The sequence below is a fragment of the Taurulus bubalis genome (assembly GCF_910589615.1).
Source record: "Taurulus bubalis genome assembly, chromosome: 9".
Classification (NCBI taxonomy): Eukaryota; Metazoa; Chordata; class Actinopteri; order Perciformes; family Cottidae; genus Taurulus; species Taurulus bubalis.
This window is the reverse complement of record NC_136597.1, coordinates 18,364,368-18,382,273: the sequence shown is the minus strand read 5'-3', so window position 1 is coordinate 18,382,273 and position 17,906 is coordinate 18,364,368. Positions and strand designations below refer to the sequence as shown.

General features: G+C 39.5%; 1 protein-coding gene across 1 annotated transcript in view; it reads right to left on the bottom strand.

The window, feature by feature from the left end:
• The window catches only part of tjp1b (tight junction protein 1b), a gene marked incomplete at its 5' end in the record, with an annotated part of 61,690 nt that overhangs the window by 31,009 nt on the left and 12,775 nt on the right, over positions 1–17,906 (bottom strand). The window contains one exon of the mRNA XM_079223284.1: positions 12,241–12,382. Within this exon, the coding sequence (XP_079079410.1) occupies positions 12,241–12,382 (142 nt within the window). The remainder of the gene's footprint in view (positions 1–12,240; positions 12,383–17,906) is intronic.

Sequence of the window (17,906 nt, the reverse complement as noted above, 5' to 3'; positions counted from 1 at the left end):
CTGCAGGGTATTATTTTTTTTTCTCCAAATAATTCTCATCTAATCAAAATAATACCAACCTATTTTTATTTTATGGACTGATGGTTAATCTATGTTCAACATTATTTATTTATATAATTATTTTTAACTGGGCATTAACTAGGCCTATTGCAAAAATATGAAATAGATGTGCATGGTGTATTTGGCTACTAAAAATGTTGTATTTCTCATTGGCCCATTTTTTTGTGCGTGGACCTACAAAAAGCACTTTCTTTACAGATGTTGATCTGAAAAGAAATTAAAAAGATTGACAACAAAATCTCTAAAATAGGTTTGGATTTGCAGAATTAAAATATTACAGATTTGAGAACCTGGTACTGCAGCTACACAGTTCAAAAACACTTCAAAAACAGGTCAGTTATGATCCCGGTTTCAACTTTGAATGAGCTACTAAAATAACTTGCTTTTCCAGGTAGTATGATTTCCCTATTGACCTCGTGGTGCACTAGACTGCAGGTAGACAGCAGAAGGCCGAGCAGACCTTTGTGCACACAAAGCATTTTAAGCTTTCCATCTGCTGCATGTGACGTAAGGGGTTGTAATTTATCTTAAAGAGCTTTTAACAAGCATCCTGATCAAACAGGGTGCTAATAAATCGGTGTGAGATGAAAGAGCTATCGAGAGCTTGTTTGCAGTGAGAGTGAATCTACATTGCCCTCATGCTCCTCAAGACAGGCGTGTTTAAAACTGATCATACTATAATTTTAGCAGTGTTTTCTTCTTACGCCTGATATGTAATTCAACAGCAGTATTGTATTTATAGTTAATGTTAAAACATATACACCCAGAACTTAAGTTCCAGATGCATATAATATATGGTAATGAATCAAGGAACTTTGTTATGTTAAGCAGGCCTTAATATTGATTTGACAGATCGAATTAAAAAACAAGTGGTTTGATTGATTGGACATCCTTTTGAAACAAAGGACTAGACAAGGACAAGATGGTTAATCCCTCATCCCTTTCTGTGTGTGTGTGTGTGTGTGTGTGTGTGTGTGTGTGTGTGTGTGTGTGTGTGTGTGTATGCGCATGTGTGTATGCGCGTGTGTGTGTGTTTTGCGTGTGTGTGTGTTTTCTGCACAATCAGGAAAAACAGCTATTTAATTCAAAATGATAGCTTTCTATAAAATATGCTGCAGAGGATGAAGATTAGAGGCCCTTAATGTGGAATATATTTCCCTTTTGATGTTATTGTTTTGAATGAGAAAGACGGTACGAAAAAAATCCATTTGGACATCACTTTTAACTACTGCAAACATAAAGTCTTTACAGGGAAAGCTGAGGTAGGCTACTTAAGTAGTAATGACATGCTGCATAAAGCCATTTAAAATGCAGAGGATAGAACTAAAATCCACCCTACAGTCACGATGCTCAATACTCCTTCCCATGGGGTATACAGATTTAATCAATATACAGTAGAATGTAAATTGTGCACTGCACCAAACTCCACTCTTAAGACTCCATTACATGCACTTTAGTTGTTGTGCTGGCTTCTCCAGAAGTACCTAATTCTCTGCAGCACCTTCTGTTGTGCATTTTATCACTTTGAGATTGTGTGACCGTTCTTGTCACCTCTACCTCTGGCACTAATGAGTGCAGGAGAAGATAGGGGCTGAATGTAATGCTGGAGGAGCACAGAGGTCCTGCAATGTTGCTGACGTAAGGAGACTTGCCGCAGATTCCATTGGAGGATTTGAAGGAGAAGGGGGGGGCGGGGGCATCTTGAATGGAAGAATGCAAGTTGGACAAGGTCAGAAGAATTAGATAAACAAGGGCAGTCATTTATATCCTGTGGAAAAACAATACATGGTGAACAGCAGTTGTAAATATAGGAACAAAGAAACTGCTCAAAAAATTATATATGTATCCGTGACCTGCACCTCTACAGTTGTGTTGAGTATCTATTGATGGGGATTACATGCAAAATATATCAGGATGTACTCACTGAGCATGAATGACAGTTAGATGACAGCATCAGTTATCATCATGCATTACGGTATGTAAACTAGCTAAAGTGTTGCAGCAGAAATGTACTCAATCTATCAAACCCCTCTGGAAATGCATGCATGTCAACTTTTTCTGCATGTGTTTGAATTGGCTCTGATGTGAGCTAATGCTGCTTAACGTATCTCAGTTGAAGCCCTTGAAATACCCTCTGTTAATGCTACGACAGTGTTTGCATCACTAGCTCCAACAGCACAGAGGGAGGTTCACATGCCGTGCAACAGAATTATGCAGCCCCTCTCCCCCATCAGCGCATTTAGGCACACAGACAGGATTCAAACCAGAGTATAACTGCAGGAACAAATCACACGAGTGGAAAAGCAAATTACAAATTCACAGCAGGTTGGCTTTTAGAGTGCACTGCTCCTGACGGTGAGTGAGTCACCTCTCAGCTGCACAGGTCAAGAAAACCGCCTACTAAGCAAAGGTTGCCATAGCTATCCATGAGCTTTAATGACTGCAGCTATCAAATGACATGACAGACGTTAAACATAGCACTGCAGCAGAGGAAAATAAATGCATTTGTCCAACTGTGAAAGAATAGATGATATTATGTGACACCCTGTTGCCAAAGCTGCAAGATGATACTCGAAATTTTGTGCTTCTCATCTTGTTATCCGGTGTTTGATTTTTTACAAATTGGAGTACATCAATGTAATCTAATAAGGGAGTGAGCTGGCTACTGTACAGAGGCTTGTATTTCTGTGATTCCCGTGTTGTCCTCTGTCAGTATTACTGACCTCTAACATGGGAAAACAGCACACTGACTTGACAGCCAACCCATTTGTTTGGGACAGAAATTCCTTACACAAGGTGTCATACGCCTCACAATTACGTGGTCCAGCAAGGATCCATGATCTAGCAAGCATGAGATATCTTGTAAAGTCAGCAGTTAGAAACATCACTTATAAGAAGGTGCTTTATAGAGGAGTGAAGCGTGAGCTCGGTGAGGCAGAGTTGAGGCTGTACAGCAGTGAAATGCAGCTGCACCATGCAGGAGACAGACTGTGGCTGCAGCTTCTTGATCTCTGTCCAGCTTATTAGCAGCTGATTTTGCAGTATTTGATTGTAAAGCCTGTCCCAAAAAAGAATACATATATAATATTTAGATTGTGAATTTGAATATGGATAAAAAATGCAGCCGGTTTTGCTCTTTAGTGCACTCAGCTTTTATGTCAGGGCCAACCAAAGCAATTAAACAACAGATTCTTTGTGATTTGATTATTTGCAGTACAAATGGAATTAATAGTTAATATATTTCAATAACAATTGGATTGTCAAATGCAAGGACATACGTGTGTTTTGTGCTGCACTAGCTGCAGTGGAAATGCTGCAAGGTAGATATTGGTGTTGAGCTACAGGCAATAACAAAAGGAGACAAGCGCTCTCTGACGCTGTGAACATACAGGGTGTGATTGACAAAGCACAAATCTGGATTTACTGACGCAAAACCTCCATAAAATAAAATCAGAACCCATGTAGAGGGAAGAAATACATATTTTTCAAGATTCCCCAAATGAACCTATAATCTCCATCTCATTTTTTCCCACCAACAGCTGAGAGTTCAGACATATCAGGTGAAGTGAAATGACCTCACATCCCCGGCCCTGCTGATCATGTGACAACAGGCCACCGACATCCAAATCCTCTCTGGATGAAACTACAGCATCATGTACAGTTGCAAAGAAGCAATCGTCTAAGTATGTTTATCCCAGGAGGGGAGCACTAATGCCAATAAAGATGAACAGTTCCAATCAGTTAATGTGGATACGTGTATGATAGAGAGGTCTCGAACAGCAAACTGGTGAGTTGGGAATTATTTGGCTTTTGAAGACTGATAGATCAGATTACAGTGCTGGACCATGAAGCTGAATTCCTTGAGGTGAATGAAAGCTTTTAAAGCAGCAAGATCCTGATCAATCCGATTGTGATTTCAGAGACAGCTGGAAATGGTGACGGCAGATTAAATATCTGTTAATTAACCATAAATACTCTGCAGCTTTTCTCACATAAGCCCATGGAGACTCACTTCTTTGAAACCTATAATGTTATCAACGATTGTTTATTCAGGGGAAATGTGACTGAGCACTATGCTCTTTTACAGCGATGCCCTATAACCACTCAATGTTATGATAATGTAACGAGATATACAAATCTTTTACCCCCTAAGTGTTATTCCCTCACCTGCCGTGTGACCCTTGATGTGACCTACCAGTTAAATTATTAATGAAGTGGCTTTATTTTTTTATTTCCCATCAACCAGACCTTTGAATTAGTTTGGATTCATAAGTCTATTCATGTCTTTTTCCCAGGAGAGCGCCCTCGCTCAGGATGAGAGTAAAGCAATTAGAGGCCTTGGTGGTGTGGGATCAGGTGCTCCCTTCGGACCAAACCGAGGAGGCATTGTGGAGGGCATGTGATGGGGTAACGGTGACAGGCAAGAAAAAGGGAGAAAAATCACCCAGGGTAATTTACCGCACTGCGGAAAAGAAGTCAAACAATGCTATCAATCTCCACCTTCTTAATTCAACTGGAATATCATTTCGACCCCAACTCCAGGTGGACTCATTGATAAATACAATAAGAAACCACAATTATTTTGCTATTAACAGAGGGAACAGTGCGAGGTTGGCCCAGTGTAAAACATCAGATGAGTAGGTGGTTAAACTATGCTTTCCTACTTGACTTGATCAACCACATGAGCATCAGGAGTCCTCATACCAACAACTCTTCCCATTCTAGCAGATGCACTTTTTTAATAATATGTTTTCTAGTAACTACAACAACAGTTCTATCACCACATAGCAAAGTTAAACATTCATCCAAACCCAACATCCCAACTGCACATCCAACCGCTCATTCTTCTATTGCATCAGCTATGCAAACATGGATATTCACTGTGTTCCTGAACATATAGATAGTAAAACTCTGCCCTCTGCAGGACTTCAGCTGAACATTATCTGAGTCAAGCATGACCGTCTCCAACCTTGCAAAAAGGAAAATGTATATGAAGAATTATTCATGGTGGCGGGGAAAAAACAAGCGTGAGGAAAGTGGATCCGCGTGATTTCATCCCCTGCTGGCTGATGATGCATGCGTGAGCTGATGGAGGGAGACACAAGAAGGAGCTGAGGTTGTTCACCCACGGGTCCGCCGTGATGGGATGCTCCTGAGTCTAAACAGCATATGGTGCCTCCCTGGGCATCAACACACAACTTACGTGTCCAGCAACACAGCAGGCCGTGACACGCACACACACACACGCACACACACACACACACACACACACACACACACACACACACACACACACACACACACACATACACACACACACACACACACACCATTGATACAGCAGACACACACTTCTAAATACACATGAACATACACTTCTTCCTTTCGTTCATTCTCAAACACAGAATAGACATTTTGGCTTTATGGAGAAAATGAGAATAAAAAAGCTTTTTTATTTAATATGTTTGCATGTTTATTTCTTTGACCATAAATGCAGCTCTGTTGTATTAAATCCCACACAATTTGAACCAGTATTGTGCTATTAATAAAAGGCTTATCACAGTACATGTTGCTTCATTTCAACCATCAATGAATAAAGGATGAACTGTCACTGAATGATATCGTTGATAACAATAAAAGAGCTGAAACGATCAAACTAAAACATATGTCGCTACCAGAGTGTTTCCTGCTTTTCTTGGTTTTACATAATTGTAAAATTAGTTTAGAGTTTTTAACTATTGGTCAAAAATAATGGGCATTTTCTTTTTCAATTTTCTAAAGTTTTATAGATTAAATGATAAATCAAGAAATGCCATCAGATTGCTAGGTAATAAAAAAGATTATGTGATGAGATTATTATTTATTTATGTACAGACCTAGTAAATAGTTGACATGCATTGTTTATATTCAGGGCCTTAACAAAGATATGTCCGTGACTGGATATCAGAGTAGATCCAAAGTGTATTTGCTTGCCTGTAAAATCCCATTTGACAAAATATCGCCTCCACAAAAACATGTTCATCCCATGATAATCAATCAACAGACAATGTAATCTACAGAGCAGCCACAACTGTGAGCATCAAATCCTGCGATTGATGAACTTGTCTTGGGACAACCTTCCCATTGTTTCATTCTTCATGCTTGACTTCCCCACCATGGCTACCATCTTGATTCTTACAATCATCTTACATCATCATTCTGCTGGTTGTCCTTCACTTGACCCCACATTCAAGAGCTCAAACGGGGGGAATAACATGGACATCAAGTCCTCCTTGAAAATAAGCCAAAATTATAATGAAAGCTTGTTATTGTGGTATTAATAGATTGCATTTTTGGAACAGAAAATATTGTACGTGATGTTGGTTTAGTGCTACATTTTCACTAATCCTCGGCTGCCGATGGTGCTTACTGTCCAGGTCGCTTCTCCTGATATAAATCATGCAGGAAAGTCAATAGAGTTGTTTGGATTTATGTGGGTTTGAGTCTTGAGTCTCTTCAAAATGATTTGTTGTAGATGAGGGACACAAGCGCGATCATAAAAACAATTCAGAAGCACGAGTCATTTTCTTCAAATCTTCCACTGACAACCAAGGTCTTTGCTGTTTATAATCCCAGCATCCTTTAAAGAAGAAATGAACAAGAGGGTATTTTGATCCAACCGTGTTACTGAGAGCTACATGAAATCCATTTATGACATCCTGATGTATGGATGTAATATAAAACTGAACAGTTACCATGAAACACTATTACACATTATATATTAACAATTATATAGTTTATCCAGTTTCAAATGTATTTATTTTTGCTGCTGCTGTAAAGTCAACGCATTGCTACAAGATGTGTTATCCTACATACACACATAGTACAGAGTGCCTTCAGTGACCTGCCATATGTCCCATCAGCGCAAACATAGGCAGGCCTTTTTTTCTGAGTCACAGCCTCCAGACACATACCAACATCTGCCATCTCCTCCACGCAGCCTGTGGATCACACACGCAACCTTCACACGCATCATACATGGCCAACTCCACCTCAGTGTCACATACAAACCTCCTCAATCACCTCCAAACATCCCCCTGGGCCCATCACCTATAGGTCAAAATAAATAAATCATCCTTTCGACTTTTTTTACATAACAGACCTGTCGTACCGAAAAGAAAACCAGCTGCTGTCCCCCACCCCTCTCCGTTTCTATAAAGTCTCCTACAGTAGTCGTGATAAACCCCCACTCTCTGCTCCTCCCTCTGTCTCTCCCCACAGCCCTTGTGGTGTGTCTCACTCAGGTTTGGCCTCCTGCGCCCACCTCCACGCCGTCAACACACAGGAGCAATCTCCCTCTAACAGCTCCTGAATATGCAGATTGGTTAATTCAGCTGCAGTTGCTCTCTCTGTAAATGCATCTGCAAGCACTTTCCAAAGACTGAGCAGCGAATAAATGCTTACGCTGGGGCTTTTTTTGGTGGTGGTTAGGGGGGAGTGCCTCTGTCCATGGTAGACTGCAGCCAAGGATGGGGTTTTAGAAGTGGGATGGGGCAAGCAGAACTAATACGAGATTACGACTTTGACCAGTGCAAAGCTCAAGGCCCAGTTGGTGACTGATCTTGATCTGTTAAGGAGTAATTAATTTAATTGCGCTTTTCATCTTGGCTTAGTTGCATCTGCTCCTGCTGATACCCTCTTAGTTCCCCTGCAACTCACCTGGTTATTTAGCCTCTGCAGCAAACATTCCTTTAACATTTTCCAAAACAGCTGAGAGGGCAAGAAAAATACTGCATTAAAAACAGATCTTTCCGCAAATCAAGGCACATGAAACAGAAACCACAACCTCAGTTTAGGATCCCCACTGCAGCAAGGACACAATGTAGGGTTTGTGTATGTAAAAATTGTTTTTCCCCATTATCATGATGAAATATAATGCACATAAATGTAATAAACTGCATATTCAGAATCATCTCAACATTGATCCATATAAAACACACATGGCAAGGACGGTGTATCCCCTGGAAAAGGTGATTTCGCATCATTAATTCCTGTCTTCAGAACAACAGAAACCGAAAAGTGATTAGTGGTGTAGATAATAAAGATAATGAGATTTTGTGTAATACTAGAACAGCTGGACTAATGCATCTCCCTAAAGCATGAAGAAATGCTGTAAACGCTGCTGTTTTGAGAAATGGGACGAGGTGTTGTTGATGAACGGAGAAAAAATAACTCCTGCTTTACACAAAGGCATCGGGTGCATAAAAGACTGTAGTTTCCCCCCCTCTCCATCTCTGTTGTGCTTTCTGCAGCCTTAGCACTAAAATCTGATTCAAGCTTTCTGTGAACAAGTGCGATGTTGGCCAACACAAATGACAGCAGGAGTGGGCGACGCGCCAAAGTCCTCCCCTGACTATCAAGAGAGAAAAGCAATCAAAAGAAACAATCGATATCAACAAAGTCTTAACCACTATTGATTATTTCGCTCTACGCTGATGGGCAATGATAGTTATGGACCTAAATTCATACACTCAGTTGATTAATATCTTCACTTTTCTGTTGAAACAGCCAATCAGGCGAGATTATATTATTTGAAAATGGCCACAGATCACCCAACGGCTCGGAGGCAGTGTTGTGTCTGCTGTGACATTTTAGTCGGATGCAATGGAAACTGCTCCTCAGCTCAGCATCCTGCAGTCTCATCACTCACTGTAAGGCGGACCGTTACTTCCATCAGCTGCATTTGAGTTTGGGCAAGTCAGCAAGTTTTCCTCTAGTGCACACACAGCCCGTACAAAAGAAATATACCGTGGAAAGGCCAGGAGCCCTTAGCGGGGCTCGCAGTCTCTGGTGAGATAGTGGCCTCTCGGGCAGTGTGGCGTCCTCTGACTGGCATGCCATAAAGACAAATTACATCGATGTGGTAAGTCACTCTCTATGACTTACAGGGCAATAGAGGATATGAGAATACAGTGATATTATACACTGAATAAAGGCTTATGATTGCTGTGTGGCTCAAAATCAAGGCCACCACTAATCTGTCAATTACAGCCTAAAAGCATCCACTGTGCACTGTACTGGATGGAAACTGAATGCTGATTTAGTTTTAAACATATATCTTTTCTATTTCTATTTTCTATTCAATCAGTTACAACTAATATTTTTTTTTTATTGAGACAATGCACATTTTCTGTGCTGGAATAATATATATATATATATATATATATATATATATATATATATATATATATATATATATATATATATATATGTGTGTTTGTGTTTCTAGCTGCGTTGCTTTCGGGATGGAAATTTCAGTCTGTCAGTTCACCACTTCGGATCAGTCTGTAAAATGTCATACTATTGGATGGACTGCCATTACATTTTGTCTGAGTTTTTGTCACCTTAGAGACATCTAGACCTCCAGAAGATGAATCTGGCAGTAAAGACTTTGATGACACCACCGCAGGTCAAACATTTTCCCTTACCTAGTAAAATATCTCGACCAATATCTTGGCACAGTAATTGGAGTGTTTGATGTGATCCCCACTTTTCCTGTAGTGCCAGAGTGAGCATGACATTAATGGTTTTGAGTAGAGATGCATCATGCACCAATTCCAATATCCGATAACGGGCCAATACGGGCTCAAATCGCTGAATAGGATATCAGTGACAGTATTATACTGGAATATTCATTTCTGTTTAAGTTTTGACCAAATTTGTTGCGGCAATTAAAAATGTTAGACTTTAACTGACTTCATGTACATTTTTTTTAACTTACCGGTGCACAATTTTAATTCAATTTGAATAATAAATAACAATTTGACTCAAAATATGTATCTGTAAATGTTGTTTTACAAAGTAAGGAAAGGAATGTTTATGTCAAGCCTGATATTGTCTTACACATACTGGGAATGATCCCAGTCTCTTCAGTGAGGCATACAGTTTATTAATTAAACACTGTCAGATCAGTGCATCCAGTTTTGATTGAAATGTCTTGACAACTATTGCCTTGAAATAATATTTATTGACATTGATGTCACCCTCAGGAAAAATTGTAATAACTTTAATAATAACTGCTCTGACATTTTACATCATCAAGTACAAAAATACTTTGGTTTATGACCTGCACAAATAATGACATTCCCATCAGCCTCAGCTGTAGTGTTTAGTAGCCAATATAAGCACGCTAAGAGGCTAAACCGAGATGAAGAACATGGTAAACATCACAACTGCATTACATCAGCATGTTAGCATGCTGTCTGCAGACTGTTTGTCTCGTTAATAAATCAGCATGTCAGAGTAAAGCTCTGTGACTGTGACACAGAGCAACACTAAGCTGAGAGTCTTTACTGACACAGGTGTGAAAGATGAACCCTCAAGGTACTCTAGTCTAAATGGTATGTTTTAAAACACACAATATTAGTTCAACCTGGTTTTAAGCTGCTAGAAAAATGTTTCAGAGTTCAAAACACACAAGTTTCAAAAGCCCATGTTAACATTGCTGACCACCAGTATTATCAATAACTCAACCAGCTCAAGGATTCTGTGATATCCTTTAATGAGATGGAGCGTTTGAGCTGAGCAGAGCTCATAGCTGAGCTGTCAACACGATACAATTCCCTTGAGGCCGAAGCCCTCCAGCAGTCTGGAAACAACAAAGAACATGTGTGTCTGCTTTGATTTATGCACATCAGATCTCTGAACTTAAAACACTGCTTTGTGAATTAATACGTCTTTTGTTTCATAAACACTCAGCAAAGGTTACGTCATGATCATTTAGTGCGACTATGAAGACAAGAAAGAGTTTCACCTCGAGCATTTTGATCCACTGAAGGAGTGAGGCACCTGTTTTATGAATGTGATTATGGATGAAAGGTTTGTGTGTGTGTGTGTGTGTGTGTGTGTGTGTGTGTGTGTGTGTGTGTGTGTGTGTGTGTGTGTGTGTGTGTGTGTGTGTGTGTGTGTGTGTGTAAATAATAAAATAGCAACCTTGAGGCTCAAACCAAATGTCTTCTTGGAAACCACTATTGCAAATCTTGAATTTAAACAGTTGTCAATATAATACATTTGTGATATTCAGGGTCTTCCCCTTGAGTAAAATGTGGAAGTAAACAGATCTTTGTCCCAGCCTAAAGGATGGTTCAACATTTTGGGAAGTACACCTTTGGCAACAGTTGTATTAGTATAAGAAGATTGACACTACTCTCATGTTTGCGTGGTCAATATTGAGCTCCAGCCAGTAGCCTGTTAGCTTAGCTTAGCACAAACACTGGAAACAGTGGAAAACTGCTTGCTTTGCTGTGTCGAAAGGTATCAAAATCTGCATTCCTGCACCTCTAAGCACTCAATTTAACATGTTATATTTATCTTTTCTTGTCTAAAAAAAGTGTAAATACTCCAATAAAACCACGTCATTGGCTGTAGCTTTATATTTAGTTGAGCACATTTTATTTGGAACATGTCCTTTAGTTAAGGGAACGTATTGACATGACACAGAAACAACAAGCAATGCAGATACCAAGTTCCTAAATAAATCATATTTGTGAAGAGTGGTGCAACAGAACCATTTCAGGAGAGCTTCAAACAGCAGGAAGACAAACCCTTTATGATCATCATCATCATCATCATCATCTCTAAACTGTAAATGTGAATCTGTTTCACCAAATTTGCAACATGCAAGCTGCAGTTTTGCAACATTTATTTTCCTATTGCTTTCATGTTGACAAATTTCACTCATCAAAGCAAACTCGTGCATGAGAATGCAAGAGCCCTGTCGGACTTAATAAATCATCTGCAATTTGCAAGAGACATCATTTGTTATCATTATTGTGTGTTGTTTATCTCCCTGCTTTCATGTTTTTACCCGCCCGAGACAAATAGATCCTAACTGGCTTTGGGTAACCTTTTTTGGTGTTAGATTTGAGTGTATGGTTGGATCTATTTAAACAATGCATTGTCTGTGATTTCTTTCAGTCACTCACCTATCAAAATACAGATAAAGTCAAATATATTTTGCTGCACAATAACTGCATAAGTCCGAAAAGACCCCCTCACAACTGAAACATGTTCCTGAAGGACATTTTTGTCTCTCTGATGTCAGGATAGTGACTCATTTGTTCTGTATATTTCAGTCATACAGTGTTTGTGGTTTTGTGATACAGCTCATTGATGCGTTGCCTTTGAGTCGGGTTTACTTACATGGGAGTCAAGCAGATCAATGCTGTCCAGGCTCTTGCTCCTGTGAATGCGGCCCTTGATGCGGCGGAGTGATGGTTTGCCCTGAATGGTGCTCACTGAGGAGGCTGCTGTGATGGAGCCAGCGGTCGGGCTGGGGTGTATCCTGAGGTCAGCAGGGAGAAGAAGGACAAAGAAAAAAAACGAGACCACATCAGGGCAAGTAAGTACACATCCAGCATGGTTGTATCACAGCAGGACAAAGTGCCACAGGCCCGACGGAAGAAGAGGAGGAGGAACACAGTGGTCACGTTTCTGCTTCTCAAAAGGCCACAGCCCCCCGCTGGATAAAGTGGCATTTAAAGAAATCTATAATTGGATTGAATGTCACATAGACCCTGTAGGGGAGCTGGTTGGGGCTCAGGAAGCACTGCAGCTTTTAACACAGAGAGCCTGTGCAGCTCTGTGGGCAGCACCATCCACACTGCAGCTGGGTCATGGTGATGTGAGGAGGAGGCACACTTGGCTGACCCGTCACCAATACTCTCAGGAAAGGTTTACCCTCCACAAATGACATACTTAAGCAGCACTGCTGGAACCCTGCTGACCACATTAAAACCCTCCACCTCTCATTTCCTTTGTGTTTCTCGTGTTTGTTGCTTAATTGCTGTGTAATGTGCTGTGTTTGCCACTAAATTAATTGTCCCTGCAGGGATGAATAAAGCTGAACTGAACTAAGAATTTAGTTCATCTTCTTAAAACTAGCCAAATCTATCTTCTAAACATGTGTAAGTTAAATAATGTTGGTGCCACTTTGTAATAATGCACCCTTTAAAAAAAAGTCTAAAGGTTGAAAGTAACTGCTTTAGAAACGGTTAATAAATAAAATACAAATGGGTTGTAGATCGGTTCATGAGTGCACTTTTGGGATGCCAGATTGTGAAAAGAAATGCTGGCTGTTTTTTTTCTTCTTTTGCAATAATGCAGCAATAAATATTCATGTTCATGTTCATTATATCTATACATTTTTGTGGATTTCACACTTTCTAATGCGCTGCAGGCAAGTCTACAAATTATAAATGTTAACAAATTTGTAATAACTTGATTTTGGTCCAAATATTTGCAGGTTTTTCCAGGAGCTAAGTGATCCATTAGCTGATTAATTGAAGACTATTCAAAAAGACATAACGTGTGTCCTGGTGGAGGAGGAAACACACCATCTAGTAACCCAAAAGTGATTCTACAATGACAAAACATGGATGGATGGAAAATGTAAATAAGTTAGTTATTAACCTATTAATAATTAACCACAGATAAATCCTGCTCTATTAGAAAGTAGTACAACTATATATCTTACATTGGTTGTTAGATGAAACATTTTTCAACATAAAATGAATAATTTTGACTATTTTGATTATCAGTTTACAGTAAAAAAAAACTATTTTGTTCGCTTTTCAATTGTTAAGGATAAACTGCTTTTCAGTATTCTATATCATTGTGAACTGAATATATTTGAGTTTTGGACTGTGGACGGAAAAAACTGAAGAGGACCCTTTCGGCTTCAGTAAATTGAGAGCAGAATCTTTAAATATTTACGGACATTTTCTTTCTTTTTTTCTGTGTCCCATAAATGTGCAGTGCTCATCAGCACAATGTAGCTCAAATTAATACTATTGTTACTGCCGTCATCTCTTTTCTTTTCTTCAGTCCTTTCTTTCAGTGTCATGGAGAACAGCCACTCTTAATGAAGATTTACCAAACACAATATTCAATGAGGAGAAATCCTCTCTAGACAGTGCGGCTCAGGGACAGTAGATATCCATTAGCGTGCTCAGCAGCAGGCCCAGAGGAGTTCCAGAGGTTTGGAGACTCAGCGAGGGGGAAATTAGAAGAGAAGGGAATGAACAAAGATGGGAGAAAAGAGAACATCACCTTCCACTTTCTCTCTGCATTCAGTCAATAGTTGCCTGAAGCAATGTAACGTGCTTACTGGCTGGAAATGCAAGGTAAAAGGCATTCTGCAATACGTGCAGTCAATTACAAGCCACCTCAGACTGTTCTCATAAACAATACAGCAAACATGACTAATGAGAAAAACAGCTTGGACTGTATCACCGGCCCGGTGCAGTCCTGCGCATTCACAGGCTCATTTCGTGGATGTTGATTTTAAAATGGATTCCTGCCAAAACACTTCAGGCAACAAAGGCAGAATGTAACATAGTGCCAGCAACTGTGCCGACTCAGATATAAAGTGGAGAGAGCGATTTCACATCGCTTTTGGGATAAATTTGGCTTCTCTATCAAATATGCAGGTGTAATGTGTTTCTCTTGAGGTTTGAGAGAATTAACGTTAACATTTCCGTTTCACGTTAATAGGTACATTTTAAACTACACGTAGATGAACGCCTTTTGGCATATGACCCCAAGACATATTACCAGAGTTATGGAAAGTCAAAAGACCTTTTATGACCCAATTTCATGAAATTCAATTATCTTAAAGGAACAGTTTGGCATTTGGGGAACTATTGTATTAGCTTTATTGGCAAAGGTTATAGGAGAAAATGGATACTACTTTCTTGTCTCTACGCTAAATATGAAGTTACAGTCAGGATACAGTAGCTTCATATTAAGCATACAGACATGAAAGGTATACTTAGTTGAAGCGCAAAGACTGGAAACTTCCGAAAACAGCTATCCTGGCTCTGATAGGTAACAAGATCCACCTCGCACCTTTAACACTCACCCATCAACACTCTACACTTTGTTTCTTTAATTTGTGCAAAGTGTAAAAACCACAAGTTTAGGTTTCACAGGGTGTCATGTGCCAGAGTCTTGTCATCACTGTTGTGACTGCTACCAGCCAAGAAATATTTCGAGCACAACTAAGTCCCACAACTTGTCGGTTTTAAACTTTGGTTTGTCGACAGATTTAAAGTTGCATAATATGACATTTGGAGAATTTTGATTGCCTCTCAAGGACTTTCAAGATGGCGACGCCTGAGCGGGTGGCTCGTAGCTAACGGTGCTAACAGCACAAACCACAGCAAACGTGCTGACAGAGCTAACGGTGTTTACCTGAGAGTGAACCAGAGGTTGAGTGCTACATTTCGGTGATGACCAATGGCGTTATCAGCTGGAATTGCTGTATGAGCGCAGTGCAGAGCAGCATCTTTGAGCTAGCTAGTGGGGCACGCTCACATGCAGGACCATGCACTAAAAGCATGCACGGCTGGCCCGGCTATGTCAATAAAGCAATGATTAGCAAGGATAAAAACACACAGAGAGGGAGCGACTTTATTCCCTGCTCAGGTAGATATCTTTACATAGATAATAGTCACTACTGTTAATGCTCTGACTGTCATGTATTGCTCTTTTACCAAACAATATATATTGTGTTAATTAGTGACCTTTAACAAACAAAAAGCAAGAAAATATGAGCATTTTCCCAAATGTCGATGTATTCAAGGTGAAGGCCTATTTATAAGACAATTGTAAAGCAGAGAACAATATATAAAATGTGAAACACTTTAATATTTGAACTACGGTATCTTCTGTCTGACTGATGTTGCTGTATCCCTATATAAAAGGCCAATGTCTGATCTTATTAATAATGTCTGCTCTGTTGATTTCAGACAGCAATGTAAAGACTGAGAATATGTTATCTTGATCAGTAATGTGCTACACAGAAGCCTCAATCCTCTATCCGCTGTTTTCTCATGTGTGGCGAGTTCACAACACAATAAGTGTTTGCTCGACCCTGATATGACGACGTTATTGGAGTCTTGGACCTTTTGCAGTTGCTGTGAACAAAGAAAAATCCCCTTCAAAAGAAAATGCAAAGACCCCCGATGGCCCACACCGACCACCACAGTGTGATAATGTAATTCACAGATAAGGGAAGGTCAAGCAGATGCCTGATGCTTTTACCAGGGAAAGGATGAGACACACACACACACACACACACACACACACACACACACACACACACACATACACACACACACACACACACACACACACACACACACACACACACACACACACACACACACATTAATCAGTTGCAGGACATTATGCCGTTCTTCTGTTCCTTGTCTTCCTAGAGGAGCCATCAGGTACGATTAGATCGAGCAATAACGGCTACTGCTTAATCAGCAGGTCAATAGGCAATGTTACGTTTCATTCCCCCCATCTTGCCCACTGCTAATATAACATTTAACAAGGAGAACAGTCCTGACCAGTGTCTGGGACACAATAAAACAAATTAAGCAACACACAGTGTGAAAGACACACAATTGAATTTAACATTAGTGCCAGTCTTAAATGAGTTATCTCTACACTGTGACCACACCATCTGTTTGCTTTTGTTTTCTTTTTTGAAGAAAAAGTACAGATTAAAAATAAGAGCAAACATTACATAAACACAATATACTTGTTGTAATATCCCTGCAGGCTTGCAACAGAGTGTAAAGTTCATTAAACCAGGTTAATGCTAATCTTTGGCTGTGTGCAGAGGGGAATGGGTTTTTAAGACTGCAGGCAAGAGGAACATCTGTTTGTTAAGATTATTCCTAATTTAGAGAGCTGCTGCTGCTGCTGCTATTCAGCCTTTATCAAAGGCAAATGTAGCTGTGCCTCCTCTAATTTTAGGAGAATGTGATGCACATGGCACGCTCAGTCTCTGTTCAGTTGATGGTATAAGTGTTGGAGCAGAGCGGTGTGTAATCTCACCGCTACACGCTGAGAGATCAGAACAGGAAGCAGCTCTGACCATTTGACCAGAAATGGGACAGAGTTAAGGCTGCAATTATGTAAAGAGCAACCTTAAAATCAGGATGCTTAAATTCTGTACTCAAATGCAATGAAGTGGTTTGCTCTGTTTAAATCTGTGTGTTTTTCAGTGATGTCACATCCTGTTGTACATCTGTACACTAAATGTATTTGTGTGACGGAATAATGATCTCATTCTAAATACATATATTTCATTGCTTTTCATAATCCTTGTTAGGAGAGTTGACAAATATTAAATAGTAATTCCTTTTATTGAGGTAACCTATCATGTATTATTATTGTTATTATTATTATTGTTATTATTATTATTATTATTATTATTAATAGTATTGGTTATTTTATTGCTCAAATAATTGTTTTCGTAAAAAAATAAAAAAATAGGGGTGATCGTAAGTTACCAAAGCTCAAAAAGATTTATTTAAACTTAACACAATTTACAATAACATTAAAGAGGAAACCAGCGGATCCTCCATTTTGGAAGCTTTAGCAAGACTTCCAAAAGACTAAACAAATCTTCAATTATCATAACTGCCATAGATTCATTTTCAAATAATAGCTCCAGCATTGTGTATTAGTGGGGCATTTCTTTTTTTTCTCCACTTTCTTTTGGACGTGGAAACACAGTGTAAATGGTATAGAGCAGTTTTGATCGAAAAGGTCACATTCATCAAGTTATCAATATATCATCTTTCTCCAAAATCCCTGCAGAGAGTAGATGACAAATATGAAGCACTACACTTTGCAACCCAAGGCGTTTTAAGTTACACTGTGCATTTATCATTATTGTGCTTCATGTCTGATAACTACAAAGAAACTTGATATGTGTTTATTGGCTTTGAGACAACTTAATATTGTATTCATTGAGCGTTTATGATTCATGCACTTGACACCTGAAACGT